This window comes from Pomacea canaliculata, linkage group LG4, assembly GCF_003073045.1.
Source record: "Pomacea canaliculata isolate SZHN2017 linkage group LG4, ASM307304v1, whole genome shotgun sequence".
Lineage (NCBI taxonomy): Eukaryota > Metazoa > Mollusca > Gastropoda > Architaenioglossa > Ampullariidae > Pomacea > Pomacea canaliculata.
In genome coordinates, this window is record NC_037593.1 from 22,295,099 (window position 1) to 22,316,343 (window position 21,245).

Genomic DNA, 21,245 nt, shown 5'->3' on the forward strand with positions numbered 1-21,245 from the left:
AGAAGTACAGCCACGCCAAGTGAGGGTTGTAGAACCACATTACTATCTTTAACTGATGCTCATGTTTTTTGTAATTGTATGGTTAACTGTCGGTTCCATTGTAGCTTTTTTGTGTACAATGTATTGCATACAGAAAATATGCTTCACAAATTCAAATATTGTTAAAAATTTTGTGGGTCCATGCATTTGTTGTATAAATGTTTGGTCGCATTACTTAACTGTGCAAATTTTAGTCTTACTTCTGGTAAAATTATGTCAGTAGAAGTATCAGAAGATGGCTCCAAAGAAAGGCCTGTCTGTTCATCAGTGGCTCCTTCAATGACTGTAGGTGTTGTAATGATAAATTCCTGTTCCTGACCATCTGCTAAGACACGAATGATGCGTGCTTCTGGTCCTCTCGGCCTTGTGCTGACAACTGTAAAGGAAGTCTCCTGATGGGTGTCATTGATGTCTGCAGGAAATGTAGTAGAAAACTCTACATTACACATGATTATTCCATTATATCATCACCTAGATAAAAATATACATTTTATGCTTGCATTTTTGTAATTATCTTTGAAAAAGCATGTAATCTGGTCAGCAGCGCATTGCAAAGCTTTTGCACCATGCAGTGCCGTACAAAAAAAAGGCCAATACTGCTAATATAACTGGACCAGGTGTTGGTTTTGTTTTAGATTAACACATTTCATTGGCTCTGAACATATGTATATATACCTCTCTCTGAGCCGAACAACCCTTGCTCTTCTTGGATATTCTATCCTCAATCTAATTTCTTATAGCCTTTAAGAACGGATAAAGAATCATTTTCCATACATTATTCCATAAGTTAAGCTGTGTTAAAAAAACCCAGCAAGTGACTTGAGGTCTCACCACTGTTTTATCTGATGCTGGTTTCTGTCTTTTAGAGATTAAGGAGTCAGGCTCATCAACACGTTGCCATTTTCGAGTTGCGGCGTAGTGGTCTTAATGTGTGCTTATGTGCACAGCTTTCGTGGCAGATGTGACAAGAAAAAACCAAGCCTGAGTGAAAGTGACGAAGATGCTGGCGTAATTCATAATGCCGGACAAATGTTTTGTCACAGTGTGGGCAATGAATTTTTTCTTGCAGAGTGTGTTCCAGACGGTGTCGATTTAGCTGATCTGGATACTTGAATGCTTTAGGACAATCCTGTACAATATGACATAGGAATCCTTTTCAGTTGCACTTTCACAAAGAAAGTTAAAATTTTTCTCTAACAGTGAAGCATAGGGCTCTTCAGGCACAGTTTTTCTAGATAAAGCACATAGCACGATTAAGCTATATTAGCACCTCTGGCTTTAAATGCTCATAAATCAGACAGCATAAGCTCCAGTGCGAGGGGCAAACAAATTTCATATCAAATCGTACGACTTAATCAGGCCTATAATTACTGGGGATGTGTGATATACACCGTTATTCGCTGAATACGTACAGCATACAAATCCGAATCACCAACTGGAAAAAAAGAAGGTTAAGAGATGGAAATAGGAATAGAATCTTCGCCAGCATAAATTTAAAAGAAAATTTAGCTATATGTCGCGTGCAGCCCATATATAAGGTTGTGAGAAAAGAACAATTTATCGTTGCTGCGCAGGGGTAATATGAAGAGAAATTTTATATGAAAAAAGTAAAGATGAAAAGATATTAGCCCAAGTAAGGCAGAAGAGAATGAGCCAGGCCAGCTCAGTAAGAAAATCTGTAGTACTAAGGTCTGTATATGCAGAGACATGCATGACAAACATGCAAATGAATCAGACTGCACATACTTGACATTTGAAAGTTCTCTCTTTTGTGTGAGAATAAAGATGAGTTCGCATGTTTCCCTTCTGTCGAAAAGTCTTGCCACACTTTGGACATGGATACATTCGCGTGGTCTCCTGCAAAAAAAAAAAAAAAAAAAGAGAATATTAAGAATATTAAGGATAATGGTTATCATCTCTGTAGGTAAGGTATTTATGAACTGACAATGGAAAGGGAACTGCAAACTGAATGATACTGGCATTTCCACTTAAAATTTTGGTTTGCAAAAGAATTGTTTACTTGCACAGCTCAGAGATAGTTCAAGAGAGACCCCATTTTTATGTATTTAAGTGCAAAGAAAAACAAATCACCCCCAGTTTATGATGTAACATAAATGGTTACTTTTATGACTGATTATTTTTCTTTTCTTTTTATCACTCAGGCACAGGATGCAAGCAACCCTGTTCTGCCTTTTTTAGAGGCACGTCCTGTGTGAAGATCTTAACCAGAGCTGATCACTGCAGTGGTGACAAGCGAGTGTTTCAACCACTACAACTACCAGGCGACCCCCTGGAAGTAGAGCCACAGTGAAGACGTGGTATGTACGTAAAAAGTTCCAGTTATTAATCCACACATGTGAACTTTTTTCATCCGAATGGGAATATGTATTATCCAAAATTAGGAAAATCACAAGTAATTCTGATGATTTCGCCAACCAAACTGACAGAAAACAGGGGGAACAACGACTTGTGTATGCATTCACGTTGTTGCTCACTATACCACAAAGGTTTTAATTTTGAAAAAGACTGGATGTCCTGATGTAAAATCAAGGTAACTTGAGACAAATAATTCAGCTGGTTGAAATGAGCTATTTTTTGTTCCTGTACCTTTAACCGTCTGTAAATTAACAACAAAAAAAAAAGTAAATAAAAGCACTTTACACTTGTGTATAATGTGACTTCTTAAACAAGGTGAGCTGCAGTTTAAGAAACAGCTGCAGTTTGCCAGTGCTACAGCAATGAGTTAAAGGTATCATTATTGAAAGATGAATTAAAATTAAGTACTACAATTGCATTATAATAAATAGATTACTTTCTTAACATACTGCAGAGTCATCACATTATGGACCACTACAAGGTTAAGAAGTAAATTCTTTGGCCAGAACAATAAATCAAACGATGGATGTGTAATATGTATTATCTAGATTTGTCTAGAACAAAAAGAATAAATCTTTTACCTGATGAAACTGCTTGATATGAGCAATGAGCCCAGTTTTTGAAAAAAGAATCTTTCCACAATGTGAACACTGGTATTGGAATTGACGATCATGGACAGTGGCAATGTGAAGCTTAAGGTAACTGTCATAGTGAAATTTTTTCCCACAGATATGACACTCCGCTTGTTTTTCTCCATGTACACGGATATGCTTGTTGAGGTTTGATTTGGAGCTGAAGTCTTTGCGGCAGTGAGGGCAGGTCAGGCCGTCACGGATATAGAGCCGATTCTTCTTTCGTACAACCCGGACAGGCGTTCCATCAGGTAATATACACTTGTGGTCATTCAAATAATCCTGGGACAAAAAGAAAATAATGCCCAAATTATATGCTTGTTACTTACAGAATGATGATAATAGTAAAATTTGTATATACATATCTCCCTTGGAAAGCATTAACTAAAATAATCTACACAAAAATAAGTGAACACACAAATTGATCACACCCATAAACGCCATATAACTCTGTCCAACTGATCAGCCACCCAAAGCAGTTTGCAAAAGTGCATGTATGCTGACTTTGTCATCCACTTTTGCACATTGTTCACGCACATCTGAAACGATGTTCGAGGTATGGAAGGGATCTTCCTTGGATGCAGATGGAATCTAGTTTAATGTTGAAGAGAGTAGGTGAGATTTTGCTACTCTGCAGGATGTTCGTTTGCTGTTCCCAAGGATGTGACAAGAAAGACCCAACACAGACTTTCAAAAAGTGTTGGAAAGAATGTGTTCGATAAAAAGTGGCATATAATAAAGGGTGTGAAGATCCAGCAAAATACCTTACTTCTAGGTGTACACCTTTAAACCAAAGCAAACCTCTAGAACATACTCTCTGCAGACAAATATATCCCAAAGGCAAAAAGAAAAGCTGCTCATCCACATCCCTCCCCACAAAATAAATGCGCACATGGACACACACACACACACACACACAAACACACAGGTACACAGCTTACCTTACGTATAAACTTGCGGCCACAGTATTCACAATCAAATGAGGGGGTTCCATGTAGCTGCTTATGACGAGCCAGGTAACGCTCATTCTTAAAAGTCTTTTCACAAAGGTCACAGTGCAGCAGCCCATCTTCATCCACTGTCCCTGCTACCACACCATCACACTTGTGGGTATGTAAAGTTCCAACCTATGAAACAAGAAATAATTTTTACACAAATGTTAAATTGAATACATACAGGAATAATGTGCGCCAGGATGAAATGTGCAAGTTCATCCAAGAGTAAGCAACCATTGGTTGGTTGGTGTTCTATGCCGTAACAGCAACAAAGACTATATCAAGGTGAGAAGAGTCAGTCATTTTTTTTAAACAGTGAAAAACAAGACTTCCAGAAAATATAATCATAAGATCACAAAATAAACAATATGCACTAGCACAAAAAAATACAAACAAGTGAAAGAGAAGCACTTCACAACAATGTTTGGTGACCTCTGAATAAGGCCATTATATTATATACAGAGAGGTTATAAATTAAATTAAAACCTTATAACTGATGGCAGAGTTTTACCATATTTAAAACTGAAAAAATAGCTGCCAGTGGAGTGTGCTTAAACAAGAAAAATAATGAGCAAGCTGTAAATGACCCCTCATGGTCACTCTGGATGCCAGGACAAATAATTAAAACATATACAACATCATCTCTGGGGTCTTCAATTGTTTCATTTTTCACAAATTATGTGCATAGTACAGTATTTTTTGTGGGCACATGGCCAAACTGGCAAAATTTTGTGGGAATCCTGCAAGGTCACAGCCTACAATAATCTCTGCATTTCATGTCGTGAATAGCCATAATGCAAATGTTTAGGTTCATTCCTTTTGCTCCCTACCCACCATGGAATCCAAGAAATGGATGTGACTGAGCAGTACCAAAAAGATATTTTCAGCAATGACATTCTTAGGTTGCAGCCTTCTAACATAGCTAATGCATTGCACAATCCAACAATTTACTGGTATGGTCACACCAACCTCCCATCTAGAAGTCCGGGCCAGAGAGGTAATATGGTATGATGGGCTGCAACCCATCAGGGACCTCAACCTCCAGGAACCCATCCTCTTCTAACAGATCCCCCCAGCAAAGCAAATGGAAGAGGCCACAAAGAAGTGAGACCAATGTAAAAGAAGGCATGATGGGAAAATTAAGACGAGAGAAAGACTAGGATAGATGGAGGATAAAAAAGATAAAACAGCTGGATAGTAGAGGGAGAGCTTGCTGGAAAAAAAGACTATAGGTGAGAGACTAAGAAGCAAAGAAAAAAAAGATGAGTAAATCAGAAAGGGGTGGACCAGCTAAGTTGCCCAGCCAGAGAAAGGGTAGGTGTTCGACCCATAGCATGAGAAGCCATGCAAAAAAAAGGGGCTGTCACCACTCAGTCACCTGAACAAAAAGGGATCCAGTAACACAAAAAAAAAAAAAACCCAAACAAAAATCAAAAACAAACCCAAAATATATATTGATATAAAATCTCTGTCTTGTTTCTTCCCTATCTGTACAGTGGAAAATTGTATATGTTCCTTCCACATCATAGAAGTGTTGTGAGGTTAAAAAAATATCCCCACAATGCCATTCCATTAATAGATATCAGGTGTAAAATAACAACTAATGATTTGAGGTATGAACCACCTAAAAATTCTCTTTAAAACATTTGGCCTTAAAAAGTTTTAATTTGTTTTTTACATACCTTGATAAATCGTTTGCCACATTGGTCACATCGATAAGGGTGTGTGTGTACTTGATAGTGCTCTTTAAATGCTCGTGCATCCTTGAACTGAACTTGACAAATGGCACACATTGTACTCCCATTATGTTCAATCATACTCACACCTTGACATACTGGCATATGCCATGTCAGCTCTTCTTTTCTGACAAAGACCTGCAGATTAAAAGTGTATAACATTAGTATTTGTGTTGTTCTACAAAACACTTTACTGATATTTGATTCTTATACTCCACTTTCTATCTGCCTGAGAGAAAAATCACAGGCTACAGAGATGATCATGTGTCACTGAGTAATTATAAATGATGACAATGATTAAAGCTTCCCATAACACTCAAGAAAGAGTATTTATTACACCTGGTACATACACCACCTCCTGGGTTCAGCTCTCACTTCAGGCAAGCTGTTCTTTCTCTGCATGTGGCATCTGTTTACAGGGTTGGCTGCCTCACCTTGTGGCTTGGCATAAAACACCAACCCCTTCCCCCACCACCCCCACATACACTATGTTTTAATTTCTTAGTTGGCACCTGCCCCAATTATTTCTCTGAACTGCTCTTCCCATGTCCCAGCTAGACAACTCTGCTCCTCATCTGATGATCATCTTCTTACTCTTCCTGTCACCAGAACAACAACATATGGCCACAGGAATTTTAGTTATTGTGCAGCAAAACAATGGGACTCTCCCTTTCCATATCCGCCACCTACCCACCTTACTGAATCCTTTAAATGTGCACTGAAAACACACTTCTTCCATAAACATTACTCCTTACAACCTTTCCCATAATGCTAGTCCTTTTTTCACACTCTCTCCTGGTACCCTTCCTTTTACAATGTCATGTTACTCTCAGTTCTTGTTATTGGTTCCTCTTTCAGTTTTCTGTATTTGATTTTATTCTTTGTTAGTATTCTTTTATAGTTCATATGTTATTTGTTTTCCTGTCCCTCATATGCTGTCAATGTTTCGTTCTTGTTCTTAGGCGCTAAAGCATACTCCTTAGGAGTGAGTGTGAGTATGTGCTAACAAATTTTGCATTATTATTATTACACAACACCTATAAAGATTTTATACCTTTGGTTATCTTTTACATATTAAAAAATATTCTTTCAAGTAGTACTGTAGTTCTTATTTACAGAATTCTGAAACATTTTTGTGTTTACTACCTTCTTGCAAATCTCACACTCAAAGGCAGCATTGTGTGATGCCTCATGCCTGGCAAGGTATGGTAATGAGGCAAAAGTCTTGCCACACTCCTTACATGGAAATTGTACAGTGGCAGCGTCACTGATAACTTTTCCTTCACACTTGTGTTGGGTCAAGTCAGCCTGACTAAAAAATGCAATGCGACAGTGTGGACACTGAAACTTGCCACAGTTCAGCAGATGATTTTCAAGACCCAGTTTAGTGCCAAATGTCTTTTTACACCTGTGGAAACAAACAAACAAACATAGATATTCTTTAGCATGATTTCTCTAACATTAGCCAAAACTCCTGGACAAAATTAACAATAAAAACAATAAACTGAGAAAAAAATTTTATGATGTTTTGTTGACAGTAATCACAACTACTTTAATATGTGAAGCAACAGCAGACACCCTTGCTCATTGAGTAGATCGCCAAAATTTTCACAGAGGCTGCTCACAACAATACGTTTTTTTTTTTTTTCCATTAGGCATTAAAACAAATTATTAGGCTGAAACATTTTTTCCCACAGGCAGTTCCATACTTCTCAGGTTATCTGTTTAGTTCAAAAAAAGAAATCATTTTTGTAATAAAATCCCTTTCTTCAAGATGCTACACATCCTGACCACTAGAGCTCTCCTACCTCTGCACTGTGCTTTTTTCAGGTTCAAATTGGTTAGATAAACTCAATAATTAGGTGTGCAGGGAGTGGTTGGGTGGAGTGAGTTTCTAGTCTCTAGTTCTCTTTTTATTGATAGCAAGTAGCTGGAATTAAAGTGACAAGTAGGATAATCTCCATATCTATAAGGTCTTTTGGTAACTACTAAAAAGTATTATGTATTATTTTTATGTGGATCTTTGATACTGATACTAATAATGATGAAATCAGTTACATAAACAATCTAAAAAAACAAACTTACATTTCACAGGCATGTACACTGTACTCAGTGGCATACTGGGGACAGCAACGTAGAATGTGTCGTTGCAGAGAATCTTTGCGAGAATAGCACTTGCCACATTCTTCACATTTAAAGAGTTCTGTGTGCATCGCCATGTGGCGGAAAAGATACTTCGCTGTGCGGAAACTCTGCTTGCAGATGTCACATTCGAAGTTGCCCTCTACTTCAGTTTCCTCTAAAATGCCCAACTCGATGTCTCTGGCAGGGGCAGATTTTAAGTGTTGTGCAGTTTCTTCATCACTGGCTCCCTGATTACAAAAAGTTGAAAAATGATACAGTTACCAAAGTGAATTATGCACTGTAAAAATAAAGTAGAACCATTAAGAAGCCATCAATGAGAAAACTATTTTTATGCAATTTCAACCTGAAAAAGAAGTCTCAAAAATTATCCTGCATGTGTATGCATACCAACACTTCTTTTTATTACTGAGAAACTAAGCAAAGAAGGGTTTGTGTAGCAGATTTTTTCCCTCAGGTAACATTGTGGAAAGATACAATTGCAAAATAGATGAACGAACATATTACATTCAAAGTGAACATCAAATTTATTTAACAGCATTTGTATGTTACGAATTTTTATGAAATTAAGTTTTTATCAAAGCAAAATAATAATATACATTTGAAAATCCGACACTAAATATTTAAATAAAAATGAATGAATGTGATTATTTTGAAGAAATTAGATGACACGAAATTCAAGTTTTTATAAAGGCACATACAAGAATTTAGGTATGGCATACAGTGGTAGAGAAACGCTGTGTACAACAAAAAGCCTGGTAATGACTAAAAATAATTTCAGTCATATATCTTTTCTTTTCCACCTTTTTATTATCCCACGATGCTTCCACTCTTAATTAACTCTCCTAACCAGCACATACTTTTGATTGGCTCTATTCATGACAAACTGGCAGATTGATAGTTATAATTGATGGTTAAATTACCAATCTGCCAGTCAGCTTCTCCTCTCTAAAATGACCACATCCTAGACATTTCAAAACCAGTGTGTAACAGACTATTTTTGAATGTGAATCGTCACAAATTGCAAATAAATGTTATAAAAAAGATGAGCTAAAGTGGCATGGATTTCCAGCTTGATTATCATGTCTGGACAGTTGTTTCTTAGTCTTTATTTACCTACTCCAGCTCAGTAAAAAACCTACCACAGTTCAATTTTAGACAAAACTATTTGAAAGACTTGTATTTTAAAACGCTGAACTGGTCATACTAATAAAAAATTGGATGAAAATTGATTTCCAGAAAAAGACGTTCTGACAAAGACTTAGATTTACACTTACTTTAGCACAAGTGTGGTCCAGTAGAAGCTGTCGGCGAGGAAAACAGCGCTGACATTTTTCACAGGCCCAAGTACCTTGATGCATAGAAGCATGTCGCCGTGCATGATCTCTATGTGGAAAGGTTCGTCCACATTCACAACAACGAAATATTACTGAACCCTCTTCCTCACCAGGTATTTGATCCACTAGAGAAAGCCAGTTCTCACAGGTATGCTTTAAAAGAGACTCATGGCGAGCAAAACGGCGTCCACAGGCATGACATCGATACTTATCTGTGTGAGCAGGAAGATGCATCTTAAGATATTTAAGCTGCTGAAAGCGTTTTGAACACACACCACAAGCAAACTCCTTCTTGCCATCTATTCCTTCTACTACCTGAACCATCTCTTCCAGTTCCTCCAATTCAGGATCATCTCCCCTGCGTCGCTTAGGGCGTCTCTTGTGGGTTGGTTCACGAACACCTTCCCAGTCTGGGTCATCTGAAGTTTCATCTAAATCTGTTTCCGATGGAAGCATTTCTACCTTGCCGTCATCACCAAAGTCGTCCATCTTTTGTGAGGAAAGGGCTACATCAACAAGAGCTGCTAGTGCATCCTGTTGAACTGATGTGCTTTGACCATTCTGATCTGCTGCAATCAATGCTGTAACATTGGCTTCTATAACATTTTCCTTTGCAGATTCTTCTAACGTTTGCAACATGATTACCTGATCTTCAGGAATGCCATCTTTGGAGATTGAAGTTTCTGAAGTTTGTAGTGCCTGACTGGACTCCTTATTTACCAAAATGACTGGGGTCTCTGACAATACTATTCCATCTGAAGAGTGCACAGTGATAAGTCCTGTATGTCCTTTAGTTTTAACAACTACCTCCCCTTCCTCTATTTCTTCATCTTCAGATTCTTCATTAGATAAATTGGAATAAATAAGCTGCTTGATGATATTTTTTCCCTTAACCTTTCTTTCCTCCTCACTTTCTTCTTTGTCATCTTCTGAATCACTTTCACCAGGATACCAGAAAGATGATGTTCGCTTACCTTTAAGTATTCGCCGTGGCTGTACTCGGCGTAAAGAATTTCCAGAAATACTGAGGCAAATCGGCAAAATATTTATTTCTCCCTTTTCTATAACTTGCTTAGGTGGTCTACCTCGTCGTTTTGGCAGTGGTCTTATGAAACTGACATCTGGATCATCTTGATTTACAACCTCCATATCATTCTGAAGTTGATCTATGGCACCTTTACTAACAGCAAGGGAAATCTGCACTTTTCTTGGACGACCTCTACCTCTTTTTACAGATATATGATCATTCTCTGTTTCATGAAGAGCAGTGTGTTCTGGCCTATGTTCTGTTATTAAACCCAGAATTTTGTCTTGACTATCTATGACATGTGATTCCTCAACTCTGGTGATGCACGGTACAGTACTTATGGTGTCATTTTCAGAAGCTTGTTGCATTTCTATCACGTTATCCTTCTTTGAAACTGTCTGATCATCATAGTTTTGGGCAATGTTTGTTTCAGGGTTTTCTTCAATGTGCACATCCTGTGGACCACAAGTAATTTCGTACTCTTTTCCTTCTGCACCACTGATCTGATTCTTCATTCCTCTGCATTTCTCATTTGTCTTCCGTTCTATTGATCCAGACTCTTCCTCCTCAAAGGTGATGGTGGAGTCCATCACAGGGTGTTTGCGTGGTCTTCCTCTTCGTCGAGGTTCATTAACAGTCTTGATTTGACCGACACCCTCTGTCTCCTCTGTCTTTGCCTTCCTAGGTCGTCCAGGTCCTCTTTTTCCAAATGGTCGTAACAGTCCTGCTTTGCTCCAAGGACGTCCTGGTCTACCTCGAGAGTGAGACTGTAAGCTTGATGGTATAAGATGCCCTCTTAAATGTATGGCAAAATCACTCTGATTGTAAAAGAGGCGCAAACAGTAACGACAACGAAACACTTCAGTTCCCTGTTCCTGTTTTATGATCACAGTGTCAGATGCATCTGAAGCCGGAATTACAGATGATAAAAATGCAGCTGCCTCCAATATTCCATTACTACCTGTAGATGATTGTGTGTCTTCAGTCTTCCATGAACTGATATCTTCACCAAGCATTGCTGCACATAAAAAGCAATGCATACTGAGTTGAATTGTGAGAATCTGCAAATATATGAATCAGAGGCATTAGAGTGGATATTTTATGCTCTTTTTTTGTTCACAATCACATCCCTAAGAAACTATTTTGGGATAGAGGAAAAAAAAATTCTGAAATGAGAGATCATGTTACATGGTTATACGCATGCTTTACAGATTGACCTGTTAACTGTAGATGTAGCAGTGACATGAACTTTGAAAGTTGCCACAACTTTAACCTTGTTATTTCATAGCCTTGAAAACTGAACCTCATAAATCAAGCTATAAAATAACTCTGTTTGCTTGAAATCGCTCAAAGGTAATAATAGTACAAAATTATTTAATTAATTACTGGATTTTCATTGCAAGTTACTTGTTTCCCAAATATGAGCAAGCAACACATGCAGAATGAACATTGCAAGGGACATGAAGGAACACGGATAAAGCAGTAAGGTGGAAAAATGAGCAGTTTTATGCTAGACTAATTATAGTAGGCATTTCCAAAAATAAAAGGTTTAAATCCAGACTGGAAAGTAAATGGTGTCCCCACTTTATGGAAAGCCAGAGGCATTTACAAAATGACTTTATCCTGTTGCCTAGATGCTTCAAATCCAGCATCAACAAAGCCAAGATGACACGCTGGCATAGGCTGTGACCACAATCTCCTCTTAACAAGCCTGAAGCTGATGCGGAGGATGAAGTGCTGCTCAAACATCCCCTGAATTCACTTGGATTTAAAGAAGCTGCAAGATTGAAATGTTCCTGAAATTTTCAAGGCCAAAGCTGGAGGTAAATTTGTCTTACCGAACTTGGACTGCAATGTAGACACCCTCACTGGAAGTATCAAAGAGGTGCTACTGTCAACAGACCAAGAAGTGTTAGAGCATCAAAAGAAAAAGAAACAACCATAGGTCACAAATGACATCCTAGATCCATAGGATGGCCTTGACGAGAGAAAGAAACACAAACCCGAAGTAGCTTCTAAGTACAAAGGAGTGAACTATGCCATGAAAAAAAGGGATGAAGACAACTAGGCAGAACTGGATCAAGGGTCAATGCTGGACCATAAAAGAGGGAATGGCAAGGGGTGATATCAAGAAGGCCTACCAAATATTAAAGACCCTCACCAAGTCAGATCAACACAAGACCTCAATCATCGATGACAACAATGGCTGCCTTCTCACAGAAAACAATGTTGTAACCAACTGATGGACTGAATGTTGCAAAAACCTTTACAACTTACTGTTGAAGACAAATGCTTACATCCTTCAAAATAACAAGACTAGAGCCAGCAAACCTGCACACCTACCAATCCTATGGGAAGAAGTAAAAAGAGTGGTGCACAAACTGAAGGGACAAATATCGCCTGGCATTAACAACATCCCAGCTGAACGACTCAAGCAAAGTGGGGATGAAATAATAAAGGCCTCACTGCTCTGTGCCAGAGTCTGGAAATGCAAAGAATGGCCCCAAAAATGGATGCAGTCTCTAGACATAATCCTTCCAAAACAACTATCATCAGTAAAAAGCTGACTTGCAACCTATATTTTGCAAACAGCAAGCACTATGAGAGAACAGCAAGCCCTTACCAACAGACTGACAGACAGTTCAAAAGCATGTGGAATGGAGATCAGTTTTTCATGATTTCAGTTTGTTTCTGTGTTGTGGTCATGTTTTGATTTTAATGAAAGCGCTGGGTCTTAATGTTTATGTGTGCTTCTACTGCATTTGCTTCCTTTTACTGTCTTCTTTTGAGGTGTAAACTGACTGGATCTATTGGGAGGATTCCATTCTAGTGTGCTTCACTTGCCTTAAGTTGAAGTGTATAAACTGAAATCACGATCACTTTATGCAGCTTAACAGCTAACATTTCAAAAATGTCCCTATATTTCTCAATATGTACATTTTCAATCTTTTCCTGATGTCATTAACTTCATCATTAAATCTTCAGCGAGATTCATGAGAAAACTTGCTATTCAAAAACTTTTGTGCATACATGCTATTCTATGCAACAACAACTCTTCCAACTGGGATTTTATTGTCAGCTTTGGATTCGCCACTTTATTTGAGTCAAACTTTTTCAGCGAGTATATTCAAAATTAAATTTTATATGTATATAAACTAATGCTACATATGAATTACTGACTAGGCTTGTTAGGAAAATGGACATAACTCTCCCTCACCCCAATTGGTATAAAATGAAACTTGTTTAAAAGGTGTGAAACTCACATTTAGTCCTGCCGTCAGGCTGGAGAGGTTTTCCTAATTTCCTGGCATACTGAGGGGCATACCACACCTTAAGCGTTGTGCCCATTGGTATATCACAGGTAGTGTTAAAGTAGATATTAATGCCCAGCTGGTAGGCCATGCAATTTTGTTCCTCTGCTGACGTAGCCACTTGTACCAGTGCCATCCAGTTGCAATGATGTTCACTAGATGCGTCTAGACTTATTGTGTTGCCATCAGTAGACAGGATCTGCAACAAATGCAAACATGAATGTCTCTACCTTTTTGTATCTAAAGCATTTTAAAATGTTTGATTACATTTCAGCTGCCTTTTTAAAATTAATGTTTGCTCTGATACATGCATTTGTGTTGTTGATTTTCACATGTTTATGTGATTGATATTGTATTTTATTTGTTGTATTTATTTTGTTTTTAAGTTAATGACTAGCAAATTCTTTATAATTGAGACTGCCCAGGTGAAACCTGTTAATACAATTTGGAAATCTGAATGTTTTTCATGTAGTGATCATGATAAAAACAGTAATTGGCAGTTATTTAGTCATACCAAACAAGGTATGAAAATGAGGGAAGACAGTCCAAGTGAAAGACTTAAGTCTTACATAACTGGGCTTAATAAAAAATTGTGTAAACGACAGAAGATATAGAATCACATACAATATGCATGCAAAAAAAAATCAGTTGTAAAATGAGGTAAATCAGTGAATTTCTGATTGTACACAGAGACTCTAGCACTTATTAACAAAGTAAGTGCAACATGATGCTGGATGAGAGATTATCATTATGCAAGATACTTTGATAATTTCAAAGACATTAATCTTCCTTTTACATTAGCATCTCCACTAGCATTTTTAACTTGATATCTATAGGTAAATTTACCAGCCCATTCATTTTTGGTTCCATCTCATTCCACTTTTTTTTGAATAACCAAGCTATATCTAAAACTCACTCTTTCTATACTTCCATTCAGGTCTGATAGACTTTGTGATTTATGATGTCTCAACCTCTGTTATTTATATTTTGTCACTAGACTGATTTGTTGGCCTCCATAGTGGGTGGGGAGCAGAAGGAATGAATCAATAACCATTTAATTATGGCCAATGAAATGATAGATCTAAAGTTGACAATAAAATCACAGTTCAAAGAGTTTGTGGAAGAAATCAATTCAAGGACCAATAAAACATAATAACAAAAAACTCTGCTGTTATTTTCCCAGGCAGTATTGACTATCCCTTGTAAAGTTATATTACTAATATACCCACTTTAACTTACCTTTAGCAAAAAAAATTCTTCTTTGTTGATATCATATGTGGTTTTTTTAGCTTCAAATGGTCCTAGCTGTGTTTTGTTTGAGATGGATTCAGTTGCAATAATGCCCACCTCACCATCAGAGTAGTCCACAATGCCTAAAAAGTGTGGGACTGTCAGACGTGCCCTGCATTAAGAAAAATAATGTGCAAGAAGCAAATCTTTCATTTTTTTCAAATGTTACTGATGATCATACACAATGTATCAGCAGATAAAATTTTATTACAACTAAGTGATTATGCATGCAACAGGACTATGTTGCAATAAGGGCCAAAGATAACAGAGACAAGCTCAAGCACTCATACTTGTCGCCATGCACATACACGTGAACATGCGTGCACACACACACAAAAAACTTTCTTGAAAAGTAATTTTTTATTTTCATTATTTAGAGCCTGAGATATTAATAAGAGCCATACATGAAGCATTTACAATTCTTTCAATCTGCAATTAGTGATTAATAATGCACTTAAACACACTTACCTCACTGGCCTATACAAAAACAAAAAATGACAATAAATATTAGACCTACCTCGAGATCTGTGGAGTGAAGCTGGAGTTTGTCAGGCCTAAAATTGGGCACTCTTCAGTCATATGATCTTTACCACATACATCACACTCTCCCACTGCAATGTTTTGATAAAAATTCTACATTTACATATTCCATTTATTTACTTTCTGTGACAACAGTCTACAGAGTAACTAGTGCACAGCGATTAATACTGTTGCTCTTCTTATTCTTTATCTCTGACATGACCTTAATCTCCTTCACCTACTTCTATTGCTAATACCGTAAGTTGTTAGTAAGGCATAAGAAATGCTTGAAACCTGTTCTAAAAATTGTTCCATATTTTATCAAATGACCATTAGCTGCATGCCTGTGCACCAAAGGTAAGGAATATTCCCAACCTCATAAGACACACAAGACAGAAAATTCATATGCTACCAATAAATTAAACATGCTATTCTCGGAAATTTTAAGTCTTAATCATCTAGCTATATAATATAAAGTTTGATGCTCCACTGATAAATGTTTGCAGGTGCTATGCAGCAGGAATACACAGCTAAATGTTTATCAGGTTTATTTGAATTTTGAACTTTATTTTACTAGGCTACATAAAACGTGGCCTATACATGAAGATGCAGACATTGCAAAATAACTTTTCTTTTTACCCCCTGTTTGATCAGATGTACTCTCCATCATCGTCATCAATCTGGTACTGACTGGCTCTTGAACTTCTCTGTCTCACTGATTTATTATCAGCAGTACTGCAGCAAAAGAAAATGTAAACATTTATAAAATCTGACTGAGTTGTACATGAAAGGTTGTGACATGCTATGAAGAGACTAAAGAAGACCTATTCTAAGTTATCAAGGTGTTTTACAAAAACATAAATACCGCAGAACCCCCAACAACTAATTATAAAAGTTCTTTCAAATAGCTGTGGGTGTCTATCACAGTTCCTTCTCTCACCAACACTGTTCAACATCTTGGAGGACAATGTGAAAAACCCTCCATGACCACGCTCTTCTTCGCTATGGGTGGTAGGCCCCTACGCAACTTGCACTTGATGGATAACACTAACATCACAAGCAGCAGCTATGACTTAAAGGCCTCACCAACAGACTGAAAGATGGAACAGGTACATGTGGGATAGAGACCAGCAATGACAAAAGCAAAGTCATGGTCAATATCAACATTGACAGCAGTAAAAAACAAAAACAAACCGCGAAAGGTCAATTGCTACAAGTACTTGGGAGTCACCTTGTCCAAAAACTGCAGATGAATAGCACAAATCTGCCTCAGGCATGCAACAGCCACAGCTTTGTTTTTGTTTTCCTTGTTCTTACTCTGTTCTGGCAGACATGTTCACCCTTTCCACAAGGAATCCACAGAGCCATTTTCTATATTCTGTGTCCAAAATAATTATTTCATATGAAAACAAGAGTAATAGACTATGAATGAAAATCTCTGATGCATTATTTTTCTGTTTTTCAAGATTTTCTTTTAACATGCAGACAAATTTATGGATAAGCATTTCTGTTACACTCTTCTCAGTGGCTACATGATTTTGGGATTTCCATGAAGAATGCTATTCAATGTCCCAATGTCTTACATAGCTTATAATAAGCAGACTGACAGCTGTAGCTTATCAAAAATCATGTCCGCATTGACAATGAATCCCAGATTCCTGATGGATGATGTTGGTTTTGCCTACCTTAATGTGATTTGGAGGATGAACGAATGACGATTGATTTCTTTTTCTCAAGCATAGAAGGGCTTCTGTTTTATCATTGAGTTGATGTTTATTACCATCCAGTCTTTGACATCGATAATACAGGTTCCTATGGTGCTGGTAGCAGAGTGAGACTCAGCCAGCAGAATGGAGCAGTACAGTTGTATATTATCAGCATATGATTGATGAGAAGCCTTGCCAGACTGGATGAATGGGGTTTTGTGTACAAAACAGGGTCCGAATACTGAACCTTGGTGAACCCTACAAGAAAGTGGAGAAGGGTTTCTTTGGGTAGTCCTGTTGCCGTTCCCCTCTCTCCCCCCATAGAGTGCCAAAAGGTCATCTCTAGATGGAACCACTTTCCCACCAAAGCAACAAACCAAGCCGACATCTTCGACTGAATGTGCTATAGATATGGCTTGAAAGCGCTGTATTCACCATCTTCATCATCCAAAGTTTCGGCATCTGCTATTGCACACTATGCAAAGTGACTATCAATGAACACAGTCTGCATCTTACCAGTGAGATAGGTGTTCAACCATACTAGTGAAGTCCAGAAATTCAAAGATTGGTTGAAATTTGGTCAGAGAGCATCCCATAAAAACATCACAAGAGATGCTGTCAGACACCGACATTGAGTCCAAGGATGATTAAATGTCTAATATCTGTTAGTTATGGGTCTTGGTGGAGAATTCTGATGGAAATTAAAGACAACCTCTTTGGTATTACATTTACGTTTTAATAAATTGTCATTACACCAGGCAATAAATTCACCCAAGTGTACCATAGGTATCTACTGGCCTGCCTTGGGGTGAGCTAGTGCATGGTGTGATGGAGTTAGAAAAAGTGCCATTGACACTTGAAAGCAAGTGATCTATGACACTATGGACTACAATTAACTACCTGATGGGCTTCACATGTGCCTCTCTATGGCAAGGTCTGGCCATGAAACTGTTCTTTAGAGCACCCTTGAAGGAGGTCAACAGAGAAAGAAATGTCAGCAAACATCAAGGACTGGATTAAACCTCTCATGTCAGTCCTGCTTACCATGGCTCAGCAAAAGCCATGTTGGAGAACATGCTGCTTCCATCAAGTCTTCACAAATGATCAATGCAGGCATGGAAATACAGCATTTCCTTTTTTTTTCTCTTTTGCTTTGCACAATTTTTATCAATTATTAGTTTTCAATGCTAGATCTTGTTCTGGTAGTACATTTATTATCCCTACAAAGACCAGACCATTTATTTAACACTAAATATAGTATAGAGTCAAGTGCAAAATAGAACGTAACAATGGCAAATTCAACTGACAATCTACAATGCTCTCAACAGTCTAAACCCTAACATTCAAGTTTTAATCCTTCAAGAATATATACTTATTTCAGTGACTATACATTTATGCATCTTTATTTCAAAGATCATATATTAGTACACATAACATTCACGCGTGTTGGCAACATCGCACAGGGTGTGGTGATAATAGCTTGTCTTATAAGTCTTGTGATTTGAATTTCTCTGTAGACTGCATCCAGAACTATCTTTAATGATGAGATAATGGTTACAATGCACTCTGCATGACATATTCGCAAAGATTTATCGACATTTATGAACCCATTTAATCTTTAATTATACATTTCAAATGTACACATTTGATCTGATTAAGGCTAATACACTGTGTTAAAATCAGTGTTCTAATATCTAAAAGCTTTGGATGTTTAGCAGACGAACTTTTCTTTATCACAAAGCTTCGCCTCAAAGAGGGATTTTGAAAAAATCGGCTCGCTGATTATTATACTCTTTTCTAATATATGTACGGTGTGAAAAAAGAAACTTTGTACTCGTTTATATCGATGTAATTGATAAGTTGAAGAACATGTATTCCTTTTTAACTAGAATGAATCCTGTTTCGCGAGTTCAAGAACATCGTTTTAATGCCGATCGTAAAGCTTAATTTGCTCAAAAAATAATTCAAAGTAAGACTGGCAAAAATGGCGGAAACGAAAACGATGGTCGTTGGGGGCTTTAGAGAAGATTTCTGTTCATTAACACTTTGGCGTAAAAAAAAAAATCGTATTTACCTTCTGCAAGATTATGTTGTGCACTCTTCAATCTGTTGGTAGATTTTTCTTATTCGTAATTGCAAAGTGTATAAATATATATTTATATTTTTACGAATGTGTGCATTTTTCGTTTTTCAGCAAGGCGTCGTTGAATGACGTACTTCCGTTGCAATTGTTGATGATCTCCCTTGATGAAGCTGCCCAGACATCGTGGGGGGCGCCCAGTAGTATAGTTGGACGTCAATAGGAGATAGAAGTTCGTGGTTAGAACACTCGCTTGTCATTACGACAAAGAAAGCCCCAGGGTTCAGATCTCGTCTCGAAACGCTGTATGTGACACATGTTCGCAGGGCTGGCCGTCGGGAATTTTTTTCGGATGATCCGGTTGCCTTCCCCCTTTCCAGCCCCACTTCATTGAGTGCGAAAAAAATTATCTCTAGGAGGAACCACTTTCCACCAAAGCAACAAACCATCCAAGCCGACATCTTTGACTGAGTGTGCTATAGATATGGCTTGAAAGTGCTGTATCCGCCACCTTCGTCCTCCAAAGTTTCAGTCTGCCATTGCACACTATGTAATCATCTACCAAAGTAAATTAAAAAAAAATAATGGCAAAAAATCTTTTATCTCAATTGAGACTAGTGAACACAATATTTGAGACTGTCAGTTTTCTTCTTTGAATCTGCTTACTGTCAGTCATCAGATTTGGATTTTTTTTTGTGTTGATTTCTATATCATGCACTGATGATGCTTTTTCAATGCATCAGCAACTTGTTCTTGTTCTTCACCTGTTAACCCTTGTACTTCAGATTTTTTGATAACTCTGACGTCCTGTTAAATAACATTTTGGAGACCTATACTTGTATCAGAAAAAGCAATATCTGCAAACAATAAAATGAACAGCGGCATCAAATCAGGTGCGAGTTGGATGCATTGTTGTCCTTTTTGTCTAATTTCATTTGTTTAATCATTGATAAATGAAGAAAATGGAACAGGGCAACAGTTTCACCTTTTTTAATCCTTGTGGGCAGTTAAAACATTAAGTCAGATCCTCACCATTCCTTAATCTGTCTTAAAAAACTTCATGCCTACTTTTGATAGCTCTAAACATTTTGCTACATACACCATTTTTCTGAAATACAATCCTGAGTTTTTCTCTAGTAATGACATCCAAAGCTCTACGTAGAAGTCATGGAAGGCTATACATATAGCTTTTGTGATTAACTCCCTACATAACAAGATTTTAGGAAAAATAAATTCGTGAACAATATCACCCTTTTTATATAAAGTTGCTTCAGGACATGCAACAGCAAACAAACCATTTTCAAAAGGTGATTGAAATAAGCTAATAGGAAGGGAGTAATAATGGATGCTAAAGAATGTTTGAAAACCTCACATATTAAGCCGTTGCGCCCTGCTGCATTATTGTTTTTCAGTGTTAGTGAGAGAAGGTGTGTGTGTGTGGAGGAGAATAGCATGAGCTGATTTCTGATAATGTGTGTCATATTTGCTGGATCTCTAAAACTACCATTTGGATGAGTGGTTTTTTCCTATGTACTCATTTTGTAGGATACATTTGTTTAGGTCATGGGGAGGCTGCCGCTTGGGCATCTTATGCGTAATCCCATCTTTGCTGTGTGAAAGCTTCAAGGCTTTGTTCTCTGTGTCATGATTTTTTGGTGGTCTACCATGAGCCGTAAAGCTCAGCTCTAACGATTGCTCTGCTGTTGCATTAATTCAACTAACCAAGAAAGTATTGTTTTTAGCTCAGATATACTTAAGCATCCATGCGTGACATTGCGAAAGACAATGGATATCCATACTCTTCGAACAGCGTCCAATTTTTTATTTGATATTAGCGGAAGCGTTTGTTCGTGAAATCGCTGGAAGCGACTTGCTTCGATCTTCCACTTTGCACATTACCCACCCACCCGCCGCCCAACTTCCCGTCCATACGAGCAATAAATGGTGCAGCAGACCTTGAAGTGGGTAACGTTTAGCGCGTCGATCACTTTCAGCACAAACAGCGGGCGGAAACGGGTAGAAAGCAGGTCCTGTCTACGAAACCTGCAGTGACTA

At 37.7% G+C, this 21,245-nt stretch overlaps 1 protein-coding gene across 1 annotated transcript; it reads right to left on the minus strand.

The window, feature by feature from the left end:
• Positions 1 to 925: 925 nt before the first annotated feature.
• On the minus strand, positions 926 to 20,107 carry LOC112561688. Its single transcript, XM_025234303.1, has 13 exons — positions 19,185 to 20,107; positions 16,044 to 16,139; positions 15,403 to 15,496; positions 14,835 to 14,997; positions 13,548 to 13,794; positions 9,198 to 11,302; positions 7,864 to 8,150; positions 6,925 to 7,186; positions 5,725 to 5,916; positions 3,989 to 4,174; positions 2,997 to 3,329; positions 1,786 to 1,896; positions 926 to 1,168 (listed from the first exon to the last, which is right to left on the minus strand). The coding sequence occupies exons 2-13, from the start codon at positions 16,078 to 16,080 to the stop codon at positions 926 to 928; spliced, it is 4,260 nt and encodes a 1,419-aa protein (XP_025090088.1). The 5' UTR covers positions 16,081 to 16,139; positions 19,185 to 20,107.
• Positions 20,108 to 21,245: the final 1,138 nt, after the last annotated feature.

Bases quoted from the DNA above. Each gene is read 5' to 3' on its own strand.
- LOC112561688 (XM_025234303.1), bottom strand. From the start codon at position 16,080: ATGACGATGATGGAGAGTACATCTGATCAAACAGGGG. The intron at 13,795-14,834 runs GTAAGTTAAAGT...CATTTGTTGCAG, and splicing joins AAGAATTTTTTTTGCTAAAG to ATCCTGTCTACTGATGGCAA. The intron at 3,330-3,988 runs GTAAGCTGTGTA...TTTTTGTCCCAG, and splicing joins GCCGCAAGTTTATACGTAAG to GATTATTTGAATGACCACAA.